The sequence below is a fragment of the Leopardus geoffroyi genome, chromosome E2 (assembly GCF_018350155.1).
Source record: "Leopardus geoffroyi isolate Oge1 chromosome E2, O.geoffroyi_Oge1_pat1.0, whole genome shotgun sequence".
Lineage (NCBI taxonomy): Eukaryota > Metazoa > Chordata > Mammalia > Carnivora > Felidae > Leopardus > Leopardus geoffroyi.
In genome coordinates, this window is record NC_059335.1 from 31,324,962 (window position 1) to 31,345,767 (window position 20,806).

At 37.6% G+C, this 20,806-nt stretch overlaps 1 protein-coding gene across 4 annotated transcripts in view; it reads right to left on the bottom strand.

Annotated features, from left to right (window-relative positions):
* RPGRIP1L (RPGRIP1 like) overlaps window positions 1-20,806 on the bottom strand; it is a 93,381-nt gene that overhangs the window by 43,462 nt on the left and 29,113 nt on the right. For 2 of the 4 annotated variants that reach the window (XM_045442774.1, XM_045442775.1), the window contains 8 exons: window positions 16,867-17,006; window positions 12,340-12,351; window positions 11,900-12,006; window positions 11,542-11,592; window positions 10,680-10,859; window positions 10,021-10,138; window positions 5,233-5,685; window positions 1,492-1,643 (listed from right to left, as the gene is read on the bottom strand). In XM_045442774.1, coding sequence (XP_045298730.1) covers window positions 1,492-1,643; window positions 5,233-5,685; window positions 10,021-10,138; window positions 10,680-10,859; window positions 11,542-11,592; window positions 11,900-12,006; window positions 12,340-12,351; window positions 16,867-17,006 — 1,213 coding nt within the window. The remainder of the gene's footprint in view (window positions 1-1,491; window positions 1,644-5,232; window positions 5,686-10,020; window positions 10,139-10,679; window positions 10,860-11,541; window positions 11,593-11,899; window positions 12,007-12,339; window positions 12,352-16,866; window positions 17,007-20,806) is intronic. The other 2 variants (XM_045442776.1, XM_045442777.1) reach the window with 1 other exon arrangement.

Sequence of the window (20,806 nt, forward strand, 5' to 3'; positions counted from 1 at the left end):
TATTTGCAACATGGATGGAACTAGAATGTATTATGCCAAGCGAAATAAATCAGAGAAAGACAAATATCATGTGATTTCATTCATATGAGGAATTTAATATTTAAATTTTTTTTTTTCTTTTCAACGTTTATTTATTTTTGGGACAGAGAGAGACAGAGCATGAACGGGGGAGGGGCAGAGAGAGAGGGAGACACAGAATCGGAAATAGGCTCCAGGCTCTGAGCCATCAGCCCAGAGCCGGACGCGGGGCTCGAACTCACAGACCGCGAGATCGTGACCTGGCTGAAGTCGGATGCTTAACCGACTGCGCCACCCAGGCGCCCCGAGGAATTTAATATTTAAAACAGATGAGCGTAAGGGAAAAGAAGTGAAAATGATATAAAAACAGAGGGAGACAAACCATAAGACACTCTTGAGTACAGAGACCTGAGGGTTGCTAGTGGGGTGTTAGGTGGAGGGAAGGGCTAAAGGGGCATTGAGGAACACACTTGTTGGGATGAGCACTGGGTGTTATATGTAAGTGATGAATTACTACATTCTATTCCTGAAAAAAAAAAAAAAAAGGCAGAATCTGATTGGCTCAACTGGGGTCAGGTGGATATCCCTGAATCATTAGTAATAGTCGGGTGGATAGTAGGAGAGAACAGGATCACTGAACGTAAATCTGGCCCCTGGAGGCTCAACCCCATGGGTTGGGAGTGACGGCAGTCCAAATGAAAAAAGATAACTATGACTTGAGCAGACATTCCAAAATGTTTCAACTACATTTTATTCCTTTGTTACTCAACCCAAGTGCATACTTTATGCTTTCCTCTTGGGATTCTTATTATACATGAGAAGTCAAGGACTCTATTTAACTTTGCCTACTTTAGTGTTTTCTGCATTCATTGGATCATGGCATTCTTTTGGAAGTATGGCCAGTAAGGCTCCATAAAACATAGTTTGGGAAATGCTGCTCTGAGGAATTGCATTTAAACTTCCAATTCACAGAACTGCAATTCTATTTTTCAAAAATGCCCTGGGTAGCACAAGGGAGTTCTTTTGTGGTATTAGAAAATTCTGTACCTTGGTTGTGGTGGCAGTTACATGAATATATACACATGATAAACCTGCACAGAACTAATACTACACACACACACACACACACACACACACACACACACACACACGAGTGCATATAAAAACTGAAAAATCTGAATAAGGTCTGTAGCCTAGTTAATGGTATTATACCAATGTCAATTTCCTGGTTTTGAGAGTGTACTGTAGTTATTTAAGATGTTACAACTGGGAGAAGCTGGATGAAGGGTACATAGAACTTCTCTGTACTGTTTTTGCTACTTCCTGTAAGTCTATAATTATTTCAAAATAAAAAGTTAAAAAGAGTCACTTGATGGCTATGAAAGAAAATGATTTTGGTTTAAAGCATGACATATAAAGACATATTATAAAATTTTTGTGTCATAAAAATGTCTTAAAGTCCAACCAGCTCACCCAATGCATTTGCTCTGGCCCCTTATAATTTGATGTTATATATCCCAAAGCTTTTGCTTGTTCTCGATAAAGTCGAATTGCTTGATCCATGGGAATTCGTAATCTGAACCAGTATTCCACTATGCCAAAATTTGGGATGTCTCCTTTAGTTCCTACAAACCAATGCATAACTCACTGTTAAAATTTTATACTGAGTAAAATAATATATGACTTGCACGAATGATGTGTGATTGGCAAAGAACAGAGCTGAAGAAAATAAAGTTACTTCTGCAAGCATGAGTTTCATTGTATGTTAAGTATTATTAAAGAACTATGTCAAATTATGCTTGAGATATTCCAATTTATACTGTTTCAATCCTTCTAAAATATAAAGAAAAAACTAAACACTGTATTAAATACTCCACAGATTCTTTCTGATGCTACAGTAGCTTGTTTTTAATAAGTTGCACTCAATGTAGACTGACAGATACAATATGAAAGCCCACAATTATAAATGTGATACTCCACATTGTGATTCAACTTCCAAGAGATCTTGGGCACCTCTCCACTTCTCTACTGTGCCACCAGTACAGGGATAAATGCCACAGCTGTGCCAAATATATGCAAGCCATGCTTGCATGATGCTTGTCCCATACACCCTCAGTGCTCCTTTTGACTCAGGCAGCTCTTCATCACTCTTCCTCTGTGAAGATTTCCCCTATAGCTCCTGGGGGACTTAAGAACTCCTTCCCAGAGAAGAAGGATATCCTCTCATTAGAACATAGACTCTTTTTACATAACTGTCCATTCACCAGCCTATTTCTCTACCTGCACTCTTAAGTTTCTTGAGGGCCAGGGCTGTGGTTTCCATTGATACATTCCTACCAGAGGGACTAGTACATAATGGGTACTCAATATTTGGTGAACAGAGGATATTCTATATGTAAACTTTCCTAAACATACCATATTATTAACATTATTTCCCCATTCTCTTCATTGGTTTCTTTCTCGTTAATGGATCATTCTCATCAACATATAATACTTCATTCAAATCTGCTATCATGAAACAAAAAAGTCCTAAAACAAGAATATTTATGGATACACATATTTGCTTGTATATGCTTAAAATTTCTTTGTGAAAATTTGTAGCCTTTGGTGAGGGGGCCTAGGGTAGCTGAGGGACAGGAGTGGGAGAGAGATTTTATGGCAAAAATTCTCACTTTTTTATTTTTTGACTTGGATTTTTATGTTACCCCTGTGATCAATCAATAAAATAAAATCCTTCCCCGGAAGCTAAGTCACCTTCTTATCATTCTGAAATGGTTTCTTTACTTGGCCTCTAGGATACTGTATACTCTTGGTTTGCCTCCTAAGTGACTGGCTACTCTTTACTTTCCTCTGCTGGTGTTTCTTCTTCCTCCTGAACTCTAAATTCTGTGGTTTTCCAAGGCTCAGTCCTTGGCCACTTTCTCTGCTTTCTGTACACTCATTCTCCATGTGTTATAACCTAGGCTAAAGGCTTAAAGTATATTCAATATGGTAATGACTCCCCCTTTCATATCTTTATCCCTGACCTTTGGGCTAGTTAGTGCAGCTCATATGCCATTTCCACTTGGCTGTCCAATAGGCAGGTCAGTCTTAACTTGTTCAAACAGAATTCTTGATTTTCTTCCTCAGGCCTTCCTTTCTCAGGCCTACCTCAATAAATGACCTCACAATTCTCCTTGGTGTTCGTGACAGAAATCTTGGCCCTCCACTTCTCTCATTACCTTACATGCAATTGATAAGCAAGTCTTAAAGGAAGAGTTAACTAAATATACATTGAAAATAATCATTTGTCAATGTTCTCATTACCTTCTTCTTCTTCTTCTTCTTTTTTTTAGAGAGAGAGAGAGAGTGTGCGAGTTGGGGGGAGAGGGCAGAGAGAATCTCAGGCAGGCTCCAAGCCCAGCTTGGTGCTCAATCCCACGACACTGGGATCATGACCTGAGCTGAAATCAAGAACCTGAAGCTCAACTAACTCAGCCAGGTTGTACCAAGGTGCCTCACTCATTACCATCTGAATCCAAGCCACCATCATCTCTCCACAGATTAATGCAATAGCCTGATAATGGTCCTATTTTCTCTCTTGGCCCCTACAGACTCTTCTTCCTACAGCACCCAAGGCAGCTTTTCTAAAACCTACATGTGGGAGCACCTGGGTAGCTCAGTTAAGCATCCGACTCTTAACTGTGATCTCACGGTTCATGGGTTTGAGCCCCACGTAGGGCTCTGACCTGAAAGCATGGAGCCTGCTTGGGATTCTCTCTCCCTCTCTTTCTGCCCCTCCCCTGCTCGCTCTCGGAAATAAACAAACATTAAAAAAATAAAATCTATGTGTGATCATGTCACTTCCCCCCTCAAAACTCTCCAATGACTTTCATCACTGAGAGATAAAAACTCCACGTTCCTCACCATGACTTACAAGACCTACAAGTTTTTACGGCATGACCTAGTCCTTCCATAGTTTTTCTCTTTTATTTAAGCTTATTTAGAGAGAGAACGAGCGAGAGAGCAAGGGAGGGGCAGGGAGAGAAGGGGGGAGAGAGGGAAGGGGGGGGGAGAGAGAGAGAGAGAGAGAGAGAGAGAGAGAGAATCCCAAGCAGGCTCCACACTGTCACGGGGCTTGAACTGTGAGATTGTGACCTGAGCTGAAATCAAGAGTCGGATGCTTGACTCACTGAGCCACCCAGGTGCCCCTTGGTTTTCTGTTTTTCTTTTTATAGTGTATCTTCAAAAAAGTTTTTATTTAAATTCCAGTCAGTTAACATACAGTGTAATATTAGTTTCAGGTGTAGAATTTAGTGATTTAACACTTCCATACAACACCTGGTGCTCATCACAAGACGTGCCTCCTTCACACCCATCTCTTATTTAACCGCCCCCCCCACCCAACCTCCCTGCTAGTAAACATCAGTTTGTTCTCTACAGTAAGGAGTTTCTTGGTTCGCCCCTCCTCCTTTTCCTTTTGCTCATTTGTTTTGTTTCTTAAATTCCACATAGGAGTGAAATCATATGCTATTTGCCTTCCTCTGGTGGCCTTAATTTTGCGTAGTCATCCTTCTATTGTTTTAATCGCTTTCCTGCTTTAGCCGCTGGCCTTCTCGCTGCTCCTCCAATATGTCATGCTTGTCCCTCCGCCTTGGTACTTGGTGTTTCCACTGCATGAAACATTCTTTCCCCGGATCCTGTCATGGATCTTCACTCAGGTCTCTACCAATGTCACCCATCAGGGATGCCTTTGTCTGAGTTCGCCATCTTCTCTCTCTCTTTATCCTGTTCATTTTTCTCCATCTGATGAGATATATATTTGTTTTATGGCCTGTCTTCCCCTCTAGAAGGTAGGCTACACGATGGCAGGGGCTCTGTCTTATTTAGCACCGACCCCTGTATTTCCAATGCCTGCTAACAGTGATAACAAATGATCTTACAGAATATTTGATGAATGTACTACAATTAACATTTGATCAAAAAAGGGTATCGATACGGTAAATAAATACATGCACTTAGAAGCTTTTACAAAAGTAATAGCCATCGCACTGATATCCTCAATGACATTTAGGATAGTCCAGTCTATTCTGGGCAGCTCAGTTAGAGAACACCGTCCAACAGCCTCAAGGAATCTTGAATCCATACGAGAAAAGATATTAATGTAGAGCATCATAGTAACCTATACACCAAATTAGTGACTCACACATCCAAAGCTTATAAGATTGTACTTACCAACCAAACTTGCTGTGCAAAATATTCGACCACTTTTTTCTAGAATTTCATGGAATCTCAGCTGACAAGCTGCAAGTGTTTCGTAATCTGTGCTGTAAGCTTGGTGGACCTCAAGAGTGACAGTATTCTTCTGAATGTATTGTAAAAATAAGTCGTCAACATGAACAAGATACTGAGAAGTGAAGTTATATTCTGGGTGGAGGCCTTGCACTATGGGAGAGGTCTGTAGCTCAAAGTCATAGAAAGCATAGGTACAGAAAGTGACAGGCTCTTTATCTCCAGACGCCTGTAAAACTTCAGAAGAAAAGGTTACTTTGTTGATATGGATTTCAAATAGGTTTTCGCCTCGTTCTAAGTGAATGGTTTCATCAAATTCATCAACAGAGTCATCTGGCATGATTTCTGGTTTAAATTTATACTGCTTGGTGCCATAGGCAATATCCTTTAATTGGGCTGCAAGAGAAGACACACAGTTTAGATATTTTTAAATATTGACATATGAAGATACAAACTGGCTTTTGAAGTGGTAGGAAGCCAAAGTGCTTTTGGTGAAGAGTCTCAATCTTAAATTCTGTGACCACACTGTTTTTCTGTGAGTAATACTGTATTATACAAAAATTCGTCCTTGGTTTTGACATCACTTATTAACAACAAAATTACAACTCAAGTTAGAATGTGGCCTGTACCAGGGAAGAGGAAAAAGAAAAAAAGAAGAAAAGGCTTTTGAAAGTACAGCTGAGGTAAATATTTGGATTCTTCCTGTTCCTCTGCTTCTGCTTTATTACCTTCTCTCCTTTAAAGTCGATTTCTCTTTCTGCTGGCTCCTTCCCTTCAGCTTATTGAAATACATACTTTCCTACTTTTAGGGGTGATGGATAATGTTTATTGTCTTGATTATGGTGATGGTTTCACAGTGTATCCATGGGCCCAAAACTCACCAAACTGTATGCTTTGAATACGTGCAGTTAAAAGTATGTTAATTATACTTCTACAAAGCTGTTTTTTTAAACAGATATATCTCTTTTTTTTTAAAGTTTGTTTTGAGAGAGAGAGAGTGCATGTGCAAGCATGTGAGCGGGGGAGGGGCAGAGACAGACAGAGAGAGAGAGAGAGAGAGAGAGAGAGAGAATCCTAAGCAGGCCCCCTCACTGTCAGCTCGGGGCCCCACGGTGGGGCTCAGAGTCATAAACTGTGAGATTGTGACCTGAGCTGAAATCGAAAGTCAGACGCTCAACCAGCTGAGCCACTCAGGAGCCACAGATGTATCTCTTTCTAGATACACATTTTATCCCCATGTTATATCCACATTTCTGGAAAGAATAATGTATACTGGAGTCTACAACTCCACATCTAACAGACACTCTTCTTCAACTTCTTGCGAATAGTATTTGCCTTACTTTTCTTAGGAAACTGCTCCAGAATAGGTCACCAGGAACGAATTAATTGCTAGATTGAATGGGCTTTGGTCCTTGTATTAGGTGGTTTCTTTCCTTCCTTGACACTGATGATCACTTTCTCTTTTTTGAACCTCTGTCCTACCTTGGTTTCCATGTCATCATCAACCCGGCTTCTCCTTTTACCTCTCGTGTCATTCTTTTAGGGTTTCTTTCCTTTTCTCATTTGCTGGGGTCCTGTTTTTATCCTCTTCTTAGATGACATATTCTCATGGGTAATCTCCCCCTTTTATGACTTCTGCTACTATAAATATGCTGAAGACTCTCCTCTTTCTATTAAAAAAAATTTTTTTTAGCGTTTATTTATTTTTGAGAGACAGAGAGAGATAGAGCAGGAGTGGGGGAGGGGCAGAGAAAGAGGGAAACACAGAATCCGACGCAGGCTCCAGGCTCTGAGCTGTCAGCACAGAGCCCCATGGTGGGGCCGAACCCACGAACCCCGAGAACATGACCTGAGCCGAAGTCAGACGCTTGACCGACAGAGCCACCCAGGCACCCTAAGCTTTCTATTTTTAATTCAGATTTATTTCCTGAATTCCAGACCCAGAGATCTGATGCCTTGCTGGGTCCTCTGTCTAGATATCCCCTCGGCACTTCAAACTCGATATATCCAAAATAGCATGCATCGAACACCGAAGAGTAGTCTCTTCCAGTTATTTCTGTACTTTGAATCTCAGGCGCTGATGTCAGCATCCATCCAGTTGCCCAAGCTTGATACCACGGGATCATTCTAGTTTCCCTTTCTCTTAATTCTCCCCACATCACTAGTATTCAACAGTGTTTCCTAAGTCGTTACAAATTTGCCCCTGTTCATTCTCTGTCCACTAATGCTACCTTTCTTACACTCCCAGTGTTTACCACCCAGATTATGATGGAACCCAAAGTGCTTCCTTCCTTCAGATCTTACTCACTCTTCCTAGTAACTACAGCCTAATCTCCCAAATGCAGTTCTGGTGTATTACTGTCTACCTTAAACACTGCTTAGTGGTTTTCTAGGTAGGTAATTAAGGTTAAAATTCTTCAGGGGGCGCAAGGGCACCTGGGTGGCCCAGTCGGTTAAGGGTCCGACTTCGGCTCAGGTCATGAGCTCACGGTTTGTGGGTTCAAGCCTCGCGTCGGGCGCTGTGCTGACAGTGCAGAGCCAGCTTGGGATTCTCTCTCTCTCCCTCTCTCTGTGGCTCCATGACTTGCGCTTCCTCTCTCTCTCTCTCTCTCTCTCTCAAAATAAATAAATAATCATAAAAAAAAATTAAAAACAAAAACAAAACTCCTCAGGGTGGCAAGCAGGGCCTCGATGACTTGGTTTTCTCCAGCCTTGCCTGGAGATCCTCCTCCCCTTATTACCCAGGAGTGGTGCCATTCATTTGCAAATGAATGGCAGCCCTTCACCTTAAGGGCATTTTTACCTGCCTCCTCTACTTCCTGGAAGGCCCTTCTTGCTTTTACTTAGTGGTGAATTCTCTAGCCTTCGGAGACTCCAAACCTACTGCGTGGCAGTCTTCCCCGAGTCTTCAGGTGTAAGTAGGCATCTCTCCTCAACGTATCCTCCGCATCTTTCGCGTTTCCTAGCTTCCCACTCTTCCCGGTAAGGGATACTCTATTTACTTGCTCCATCTTCTGAGTTCGCTGAGGGTGGGACCCGAGCTTTCTTGCCTATTTGGCTTCTCACTGACCAGCACTTTGCTTAGCATGCAGGAAGAGCTTGAGCAGGTTTATGGGATGAATCAGTGAATATTGGGGACTGATAATATACATTGGTGAAGATTTAGTGAGACCAAAAGGAATGAAAATCCCAAGCTACGTGACCTCCGTGTGATTCAGGAAAATTCTATTAAGCAAATTTTTATTGAGTACTACTTGAAATAAAAGGTACATACTGCTCTTTGACTGCTGGAAAACCCTGTTCAGGCGGATCGAACCCTTCTGCTTAGAGCAGTGGTTCTCAAAGTGTGGTCTGGGAATGCTGAGGGTCCCTGAAACGGATTTTGGAGGTCTGTGAGGTCAAAACTATTTTTAAAACAATCCTGACATGTCATTTGCCTTTTTCATTCTTATTCTCTCACAAGTGTACGATGGAGTTTCCCAAACTCTACATGATGTGTGATATCATAACAGACTGAATGCAGAAGCAGGTTTAAAAACCCAGCTGTTTTCTATTAAGGTATACACCAAAAAGTTTGTAAAAATGTCAAACAATTAAAAAAAAAAAAAAAAGGAAAACAATTTAAAACAGTGTAACTTTTCTTACTATTTTTTTTTGGTATGGAAAATACAGCTTTTTAAAAATAAATACTGTAATTTATGTTAACGTGTAACGGATTTACTACTGTTATTTTAGCATGACATAAAATAAATATTTTCCAAATTTCTCACTTTTAATTCTTACTAGAAGTATGGTAAGTATGACCCGTAGAAGCAAGAGGCCCTTGGGATCCTCAGTGATTTTTCAGAGTGTAGAATTACTGCTGGCCTAGATCCATACATGAAACATTGTATGGCAGGGGACATGAAAGAGAGACAAAGTACTTGGCATCGAAGAACGTATCCTGCCATCACAGGGAACATGCAAAACTCCAACAATAAAGAACACTTCCATAATACAGTCCCCAAACATACTTTCCGAGTACATAAGAGGAAGGATGGTAAGTACCGAGGCAGTGTTTTTCAAAGTGTGGTCTTGCACCTGCGTCTGAGTCGCTTGGATTTCTAAATATAGCAGCATCATGGGCCCCTGGATCTCCAGGGATAGGGCCCAGGAAGCTACATTTGAAACAAGTTTCCCACATGATTTTCATACTTGCCTAAGTCTGGAAACCACTGTAAGGGCATTTCGAGTAGAGGCATGAATGGTTAGGAGTGATGAGAGCCAGCTTCCTGGCACAGGCATGCATCGCATTTGGTTAGATTTCGAAGCAGGGTAAAAAGGGCGTACGTTGGCTATAAAGGAGGTTTAGGCGGAACAAAGACCCAGTGGTAGGACCGAGAAAGGTGAATCTGACAAAGAGCAAACAGACTTGTCTGGCTGCGAGGCATAGCTTGCTGAGAAGAGAAACTCGAAATGAGGTGGTAAAGTTAGTTCTGCCGTGCTCCATAAACTACTTTGAAATCTTGCCTGCAACACTGGATCCAAAAAGCAGTAGAAAGCTACTAAAAATTCTTGAGTGGAAAAGAATCAGATAAAAACAACCTTTCTGGTAAATTCTCCTTACAGCTATGAATTGGAAAAAAAAAATAGAGCAAAGAGAAATCGTGAGTGTAGATTTGGATGACATTTTCAACTGTCGTAAACTCTACTTGTCTAGTTACTGTAGACGAAGAATTGTGCGCATCGTACCTTCTAGTTTCTGAATGCGTGCAGCTCTGATATCAAGAAGATGAACATATTGTTCCACTTTGAGTTCATAATCTTGCTGCAAATTTTCCATCTTCTGGGTCACTGCTTCAACTTCCATCTAAAAAAGAGGAGATAACAAGTCTCAATACTTAGGATTAGTTCCATTTTCATTTTTTAAAGCGACTATGACAAGCATTTTCCTAGATCTTGGAGATACCAGGAGCTGTAAACCATGGTTTTCTGAAACAGCTCACAGTTTAGAAAATTATGCTTGGCAATGTTCATAAATCAGAAGTAAAATTAACAAAACCCGAGATCCCTTCCCATGGAGGTGATTTTCCCGTTTGTTACAGGCTACAATCACACGTGGTTGTGGCAGGACTTCAGGATAACTATAACCCATTTGCAGAATGTGCTAATACGAGCAAAGGTGAATTCATTGCTGGTGTTTGGTCTCTAAAACCAGGGACTTAAAAAAAACATAGTTTGTTTTTCAACAACTGACTCTAAGTACCTAGTTACGAGGCCACATTCCAGGCATGTGGTATTAAGTGATAAGAGATTATAACAGATGATAATACATAACACTGCTTAGAAAAGTAAATCATCAGTTGATTATTAAGGAAAATCTATTTTCCCGAGTTAGTGTTGCACCTTACCTGATAATCTTTATTAATTTTATGTTGCATAATTAGCATGTTTCGTGTCTTTTCAAGCTCTTGCACCGTTTCTGCATGAGTTGCTTGTAGCTCTCTCATGGAGCGTTCTAGATCTTTGTTAATTTTATTGTCTACTTTCTCTAAAAAGGAAAGGTCTCCATTTTTTTGTGACTTTTGAGCCTAAAATAAAAACATGTTTTCTTACTGAAATAAGAGTTTCTAAAATATAATCATGTGAATTAATATAGATATGGCAAGGAAAAATCATTAATTGAAAACAGATATATTTCCATTTTCCATCAGGAATAAAACAATCCTGATACAGAAAATATATTTAGATAGACATTTGGAACAATTACAGAGAATTCAAAAAACAGTTTATTACTTCATGACATAAAGAAGAATCATGTACATTTATTTCTATTTCTTCAATTGATTAAATGCTACACAGTGTTGATCTAAAGGGAAAGAAATGTATTTTCTCGTGTCTTCTTATAAATAACAGAATATCCTAGAACTGAAAAAATATCTTCTGGTAACATTTATAATTCAATATTTTACTTAAGATAATAGGGTGTACCAAGGTCTCTTAGGACAAAATTGTTGATTAGTTTTATAGTGAGGTGTGTAAAAGTGAAATATTTGTACAGTTGGAGAAAGTGCTTTAAATAAGAGTTTTTGAGGTCTATTTTAATGTAATTTTGATGTCATTATGAAATATGTATATGCTGTAAGTAAATGTCACCTGACCACTTTCCTGAATAATTTATTCTCCAAGTATAAGGGTTACAGACAAGGGTCATCATTATGCTGAAACAGTTATATGTAGACATGAAATTCATGGTGAAGTTCAGAAAGTTACCTTTATAAGCAGGAGAGCTTCACTCAATTCATCAGCATTAATATCACTGTCCTGCAAAAGACAGAGTGAGTAAAAGCTCACAATGAGATATTAATGGAAAGTACAAGAGACATTCCAACTATGCAGATTATCCTCACGGAACATAAGCTGCCTGATAGCATGAATTAATAAACTAAGTAAAAGAGACATTCCGACTATTCAGAATCTCCTTCTGAAATGCAAGCTGCGTAATGACCATGAATTAATAAACCAAGTAATATATTTGTCTTCTTTTGCTTTGTAGTACAGTGTTTCCTCTGTGTATAAAACACTTAGATACAGATTTGGAGTTTATCTCCTAAATAAGAAAATAGTTCACCTGGTTGTAAAACTTCATGCGGTTTTTAAGTTCATCAAGTTGTTGCTTTTGTTCCAGATACTGTAACTGTAGTTCTCTATTTTCTTGGATGAGTTTCTCATTTTGGTCTTAAAAATAAAGTCAATGCCATTAGAAAGGTAAGAGAGCATGAGGTAAGAACACATTTAAAATTAATTTAATTCCTGATACACACCAAGCTGGATCTAGCATTGCTCTGGTCAGAGAGGAAATTATGCTAGCACCTAGACAAAGGCAGCAGGAGAATGAGGAACAAATGAACACGATCATGTGTCTACCATATGATCCAGTTTCTTATCAAAAACTGAAGACTGAAGTTCATAGTATTAATATAAGGAAATTGTGGCCTCTGGGACTTCAAAGGAACATTCTATCTAAAATACCTAAGAAAATATGTTTCTAAATCTATGATTTTTACTTACTTATTAAGGGTCCTGAAAGGCATGCAAAAAAAAAAAAGTTTTTTTTTTTTTTGTCTTTTAGTGTTTTAATTGACTTCCTTGAGTTTTCTTTTTCCAATTGAGCATTAAGTCTTTTTATTAAAACAACATAATTTCTTTGGTAATAACTAAATCTGTAATTCTAATCAACCACACTTTGAACAAATCTGCTAAGATAGGAGGAATGGATTCTTAGCCAGGGCATGGTAGCATCAGTAATAATTCATGTGTGTTCTTTATTCATTGAGTTCATGCTGTTAATTAGTAAGACATGGACTCAGAGCTCTCGTTAAGGAATAGAGATAGGTTACATTCACCTAGGTTCTCATTTGCCTTGACCCACAATCAGAAGCACAGAGCAGAGCTACAGAAAATAGTGATAAATCCATGAAGAGACGAATTTTTTACTCCCTGCATTAAACATATGCTTAACTTAAAAAAAAAAAAAAAAGCAAGCTAACAAATCTATTCTTTGGTCTCATGTTCTTAAGCGTACTCTTCAACAGAGTTCATTGTCGGGGTCAGGTGTCCTCCTTTTTGGCTCCCCGTTCACTAACTCTAAACCATGTCATCCAAAGTGTCTCCACTAATTTCATCCTAGTTTCAAAGATTTGTGTTTATCAAAAGTCTTCAAGTTGTACATTTTTGTTTCCTTTTCTTAAAAAAAGCAAGTCAACACATTTGCCAAGAATTCTTTGCATGAATACATTTGCACGCTGAATGCATGTTATACAAAAATACATTTCTGACTTTTATAATGCTTTTGTGTTCCCAAGATTTAACTTGGGATATATATACTACATGTAAGTAAAAATAGTAAATTACACAATTAAGAAGAAATGGACTAAATTTGGATATTTTTAATGTCACATATTTCCTGGAAAACTAAAAAGTAAAAAAAAAAAAAAGTGACTCTAGAGTATGCAGAGACATTTTAATATCAAATATATAAACATTTTTATCTTATCGATGAAAAGTTAAAAGGTTATCCTTTTGCTAATATTTAGTGACCTAAATAAGAGTTCACAAGTGTGAACAGTACTTGGAAATTTTTAAGGTAAAGGTCAACTATTTGTCTTTCAACTCAAAATTAGGATTAATAGTAAATATGAATTGTTAGAGGAGATAAACAACTTGTTCAGTTACAGAGTACGGTAAGAATGCAGAACACTTTATTTTCTGTTGATTAGGTTAAAAAATCTAGATAGAAATGGTTAGGTAACAGAAAAAAGGTAAATATAGTAAGAAAAATATAAAACTAAAGGTAGTTTCCTTCTTGGCCTGCAAACGGGTTAGGGGTTCTGATGACGAGGTAAAGTGTAAAGGACAGGACTATTGCCCCTTCCCCCAGATAGAGCGTTTTCTGATTACTATTTTCATGCTCTTGTTTCTCTCTTCTTTCAATATTTCAGAGCAGGGTTCTGAGAATGAAATGCTAGTAGGTATACATGAACTTATTCAAATGTTTCTTCCTTTGCTGATTTCTGTGTCAACAATGTCCCCGTTTCATGGATATTTTTAAAACTAGGGTGTTAGTAGTGGGAAAATAGCTTATTAGTGGGGGAAGACATTACTGAATATGAGTAACTTTCTCTCTACTAGATTTTATGTAGAATTATCCACGGTATTTTTCCTTCCTCAAACTGTTTATTGGGGATACAACTCCTGGGTCTTTAAGAAGCCCGGAGACGCTGTAGTTCAAACAAGAGATAGCCTTGCTGGATTATAATAAGAAAAATCAAAGCATCCTGTACAAGATGAAAAATAACCTCCTTACCTTATGATCTGACAAAAAGCAGGTTAAGCTAAACAGCATTTTATTCAAATGGGATAACATTTCACTCTTTTAAAATTATGTTCTTCAAGCACACCATTAATAAGCAGAGTGCGGAGAACAATCCAACTAAACAATTTTCAGAGCTCCTTTGTGCTAATATCTTCAGCTGTGATCAATATAACCATATGCATTATGCTGAATTATGCATTTCAGCTAAAGATAGAAAGGAACTTTCAAAAGCAGGGCCCTTAAACACATGCAGTTAATTTAAGCATTAACCAAATGCAAACTGCATTTACATATTCTTCCCCCACATATTCACACAATCTGAAACTAATTTGTACCTTGAATAAAGAGGTGAGTATTCTCTAAAAATAATTTGCCAGTTAGATGAATGAGTCTAAGAAGCCAGGGAAACATCTTCTGGCAAAGAACACTCGACAAATGAAAAGGTAAATGTGTGAAGAGACTTCAAAGTGGAATGAAACAATTTCAAAATCTGTAAGACAAAAAGGAACTTTCTACATATTGAAAGATTTCCTTATAAAGAGATTTTCAATTTTTTTTTGTTTGTTTAGTACTTCCCAGAAAAAAAAAAATGGTTCAAGGCTGTAATATTTTTCTTTTAATCCATTGTAACATATTCACCAAACGATCCCAAACTTCAGTCATTAGACTTATAAACTTCGGGTATTCAAGCAAAATAACTAAAATAACAGTTGACTTAAAAATAAAGATTCAGTACTAGCAATTCTTCTTAAGAAAACAACTGAATAAATGTGTAAAGATTTGTGTAGAAAGATGTTTATGATACTTAACAAAACTGAAACTCTTTAAAAATTCATCAGTAGAAGATTGTTAAGCAATTTTTTGTACATCCTCACATGGAAAACCAGGACAGACATTATAAGTGATGATGATGTGGGTTTATACTTATACTCAAGGAACGGTTTCACAACATAGTAAAGACAAAAAGCACATTATAAAAACCGTACCTGTGCACATACAAACAACTCTGGAAGGACAAACATAAACATATTAATAGTGATTATCTTGTGGGGTGTGGGAGTGAGTGACTTCTAGAAATTTTTTTGTTCACTGGATTTTTTAATGGTATATGTGAATTATTTTTAATCTTTCAAAAAATCCAAGAAGACACAAAAGCTAGTGAAAAAAATAAAATGGATTCGGTGGATTAAAATAACTTTGCAACTGTAATTTTAATAATTTAAAAGAATCTTTGGAAGTAACTAAACAACAACAGATAGGTCTTAAAAAAAGACCACCAAGATTCTATTCCCTTAAGAGTTTCTTTCCAGAGACCAATGCAGATGTTTAGAGATAAGAGTTTTGAAATTCTTGATATTTAGGGAAATACAGAAAGCACAGAAATAAGACAGGTTGTTTTCATTTCTCTTCTTTTCAGAGCAGTTTATATCTGTTTTTGGAAAAAAGCGGGGAATATAGAGTGCTTCTCCTTCCTTCAGTCAACAAGAATTTACTGAGCAACTATTAAACAAAAGTACTCTGTTAAGTACCACATTAAAATCAGGAACGATACATCTTTGACATCAAAACTTTTAAATACCTGCCCAGTCACCAATCATGTCACCATTTCATTCTCCTCACAATATTCTTGAGAAAAATTCACAAATAATTTTTCATGAAATTTAACCACTTGGCAAATAAATACTGCACATATGTTTCATTGAAATTAAGACTACATCTATTGTAAGAAATGTTCTGATTACAGTCTTCCTAGAGTGTTGGAAAAAGTCAGACCATGATTTTAAAATGTTATCATTTATAAGATGCATCCCAATTTCAGAGATGTCAAAATGGGAAAAAAACTCTCTCTTATAGTTAATAAAATATGGCATTGTGAGCTAAATCAATAAATAGAGTACTGACTACATTTGTAATTTGTTTTTTTTTTTTTTTTTTTTTTTTTTAACGGAGCCTGCATTAAACTTTGAAACGCTTGCATGCAACAGAATTACAAATGTTCAAAAGAAGCAACCTTATTATCACATCACTTGGTTTGCGTAGTGGATGAACAACAGATACAACATTTGAAGCAAATAATTCAATTCCCCTGTTGTGCACTTGTGTGTATAATCTAGTAAATCAGACATCTACTTTAATTATGATTATTTTATTTCCCTGAGATGAGAGGGGTGAGATCTGTGACATGAAACTTATTAATGATTATTATTTTAGCAGGGACATCTTGGCAAGTCTTCCTGGTATTTAAGTTCACTGTCACAGAGTAGATTTAGATATCTCATTATCACAGAGATCGTCCCTGTTTGACCTATCAAAACCAGTAAGCAACTATTTCTCTACTCTGTCATCTTACACTGCTTTGTTTTTGTTCCCACTGCCCTTGCCACCACCTGACATGTGGCATGCTTGTTTAATTACTGTCAGTTTCTCTCTGTAGAATTTATGTTGCGTGAGGGCAAGGCCTTGGCTTTGCTCATTGCTGTATCCCCAGAACTTAGAACAGTGCCTGGCTCAAGAAATGCTTGTTGACTGCTGAACACAAGAAGGCTCAACAAAAAAATTAAAAGACCACCTAAATGACAGTATCTCTGACCCAAAAAAAAAAAAAAAAAAAAAAAATTCCTTGGGCTTCTACGCGAGGCTGAGTAAACGGAAATCTCAAGTGATCGCGAAACGCATGGAAGTAGATGGCTGTTGAGACAAGTCAGTAGTGGTTTTGTATGTACCTCTTTCGGTTTTGACTCTGTCAAGGATTTCAGTTTTGTCTGCTAGGTCAGACTTTAAGGCAGTCTCGAGTTGAGCGATCTGCACTTTGAGCTGCTGTTCCTTTAGCTTCCATTGCTCTTCGTGGGCAGCACTGAAGGCACTGCAAAACACACATGACATGCAGAGGAGAGCCTGGAGATCGGCCTCGGCCGAGAACGCGAAAGAGAAAAGCTTTTAGTGGCACAGAGACCACTGTCATCATGTCTTAGGAATTAAGTAAACATATGCTGGTCTGCTGCTGTTGAAACCAAGGCGCCTCTCTCAGGCTGCGGTTAGGAAACATGAAAGGCTTTGTGGGATGAGCAAAGGAACTGGCCTTAATTTAGAGCTCTCCAGTCAGAAAAGTTGGCAGCGTGCAGCTTTTGTGGGACTAGTAAAGGAATTCAGATACTGTACATACTCCAGAGGAATCCGCAGTTCCAAACCTCAGCCATCAGCCTCGGATAAAACTATTCTCTCCCACATACAAACCCTCTTAAAACCGAGAAAAAGGGGCTCGCCACCTGATCTCTACTTCTAGAATCTGAAACTTTTACAGAGTCCGTGCTAATACCATATTCACAAAATTTCAGCCATGAAATGATAACACGCCGAAATACAAGACGGCAACTCTGCTATTATGAAGTAGTGATAATGGAGTTTTTGTCCTAAAAAACTAAACCGCATTAACAGGCTAAGAACAAAGTTTTACTTGTAATGTGATTGGGATGAAAACCTGGTAAGAACACCCTGGTAAGAATGATGAAGATTTTAAACCAGTGTTAAAATCCACTCATGATTAAATCCCAACATTCATTTATGCCAGTGGTTTCCAAATGCTGATAAACTAAACACTGGTGCTGGACCAGCTATACTAAGCACTTGGGGAGATTTAAAAATGAAGATCTTGGGGCCCAGGAATCCAGAGTTTTATAAAGCTTCTGCAGGTGATAGCCAGGTTTTGGAAAAACTGATCTTGATCTGTATTTCAGCAGAAAACTATTATCTGTGAAGCTTGATATGACTGAATAATTATCAGCAGCTTTGACCCTTCTCCTTATTTTAAACCCAGTAAATGAAACAAAAATTTATAAAATCTGGTTTTGTACTGATGATGAAGCAAATGGAAGAAAAACTTATTATTGAAAATTGCCCTTAATGCTGCTCCCAGCTAGTCTTAAGGTTTTATTCCAAAAGAGGTACTTTTCTGGGAGGCATAGCTTTCAAAGGAACAGAATTATGTATCTATTTTACATTTTGAATGCTTTTATTGCATTTAAAATAATATGAACTTAAAAATAAATGAAATTCTAGAAGTTCTAAACATGACATCTGTTTCTTCTATCAATGTTCTCATTTCACATATGGAACCTTAAAAAATGCATGAACCTATATACCAATATTTTAAGTTAATTTGATCAAAGGTACAATTACCTAGACTTAAATGAAATCCAAACAAAATATGCACTTTAAATATTAAAGAATATTCCTTTACATTTTCATTTTTTAAAATAAAGACCAAATATAATTTCTGTGTCTAGTCAAATTATATAAACCAAACACACACATATGTATGTATGTGGGTATATGGGTGTGTGTGTATGTGTGTGTGTGTGTGGGGGGGGGTGCGCGCGCGCGTGTGTCTTGTATTATTAAAAACATGTACTACCCGGAAAAAAAAATTAGCATGATGAAATAGGCACAATTATACATTATATCAGACGCCAAAAATTAGAAACAGTAGTGTTCCAATAGCATTAGTACCAGCAAAAAGATCACCAACAGTTAATCTGGCAGAAACATCAGAAGCTGTATGTGTTTAAATTAAGAACAATTTAGCAGCCTGGTTTTTCCAAACCCACAAAATACTAGTGTAAATCAGCATAAGTCAATCTGAATTTAGTCCACTGCTATCTTCCCTCTAAATTTAGGATTACATTCCACTGGAGTTTCATGAGGAATTCCTTTTGAATTTACTGTATTCCTCTGTGCTTGGAGCCATCTGTGTAACTATAAATGGTGAACCACATCTGGCTCCATTTTCTTTGTAAAGGCTGTGTACATGATTAAATCTGCATATGAGAACAGTCTTTGAGAACCTTTTATTCATGAAAATGTTTTTGTATATTGCCTACAGTGACAACTGGGGATGGGGTGGGGGGGAAATCATAGTTGGTCTGTGTGCACATTTCGTTTGTTACATTATGTTGCTGAAGTGAGAAAATGTCCATCCACAGCTGAATGTCCATTGGTGCCTGTGCTCACTGGCACGTCCACTGGCGGTCATGGGTCAGCTTACACACTCTTGATCAACAACATGATCAGACTGAAATAAGAGCTAAAGAATTCATCTCCACCCCAAGGCTTTTTTCTTGCAGAAGAAATTCTATTTATTCCCATGTTTAAGGGCACCCTAATGTGAAAGAGAGGGAAGAATAAGCTCTAAATCATCCATGAAGAAATCCACAGATACTTTAGTTAGGACCTAATGGAAATTAAACACATATTTACATAGGGATAATTCACTTACTGAAAGAAAATAATGCCCCGAATGTACTCAGTTTGATTTCTGAGAAGCACAAAGTGCTCATATTTGATCATATGGGCTTTCATGATTCCTAGAAGACTGCAGGGGACAGGTGCTCACTTTACAGAAAGGGAGCCCAGAAAATCTATGGGTGGTCAGCAGGGCTCCATTGTATTTTGGATATTAGATGGCTACTAATTACATTGTAAAAACCTGATTTACCCAATTCTCAAAAATGGTTAATACCATCTTCAAAAACTAGACCAAGTCTTTTTTTTTTTCTTAAAATAGGTATTAGTGTCTCTCAGGGAGTTAATGCCTTAAAACCACCTCTAACAGATTCTCTGGATCCTGTCCCAAATTGACTAAATCTGAATTGGATGGTGATGGCTCGAGGCTGGGGGAGGGAAGTTCCAAAGGGGTGGTAAAAGCTACATTTTGCTGTTTTCCAGGTTATTCATACATATATACTACAGCTGAAGGACTATTGTATTCATGAGTGCTACCACCCTAAAACTATACTAACTTCAAAGATGGGCACAGCTTTGCAATATCGTACGTAGCATAGTGTGGTCTCTCTGACCACATAGATTTAATTGCAAAAAAGTTTATTCTGAATTTTCAAATGGAGTATTTCTTAAATAAGGTTATACTTACTTCTTGGCATTGTATCAAAAATGTTTTCTCATATTAAAACGAGCTCATTCCAAATACTAACATGAGGGTTTTATCTTACCAGATGATTCTCTAATATGTCATATGTCAAGTAATAAACACATTCAAAATTTCATTTGGGAAAGGAAGATGAGAATGTAATCTGCAAATCACATTTTTCTCCTGAAAACTAGCCAGTTTTGAATAACAAACAAATGCTCTCCTTTTAAAAACACGCTATCACTATGACTAACCAAACAGGGAGTAAATTTTATTTAGTTTTTGATGAGCACTAGTTGTTGGCAATGATGGTAACAGTGCCATGGAATACAAGAGCTTTAAAGAATTTTAAAGATGACAATGATTTTTGTAGAAGTTTCTCCAACTGTTTCTGAAAACATATTATATTTTAAAAATTTGTATTAGAGAATTTTACAGTTCTGTTTGCTATCATGTGTGCTTGCTGGGTTTTGTGCTTAAGTGACATTAATTTTTTTTTGGACACAAAATGTTTTGACACTCATTACACACATTTACTTCCATATACCTCACACAAAATTCAAGTGTAAGCAGCATAATGAAGTCTGTTTTTAATGTGACAGGAAAAAATGTAGCTCAAGCATAAAACATTAAAAAAAAAAACCCTTCAAAGCCAGATTTACACTCTCAGATCATCTTCTAATATGGAAAGATAAAGTTTCACGGTGAGAAAGTAAATATGAGAAAAACATGTTCCTCTC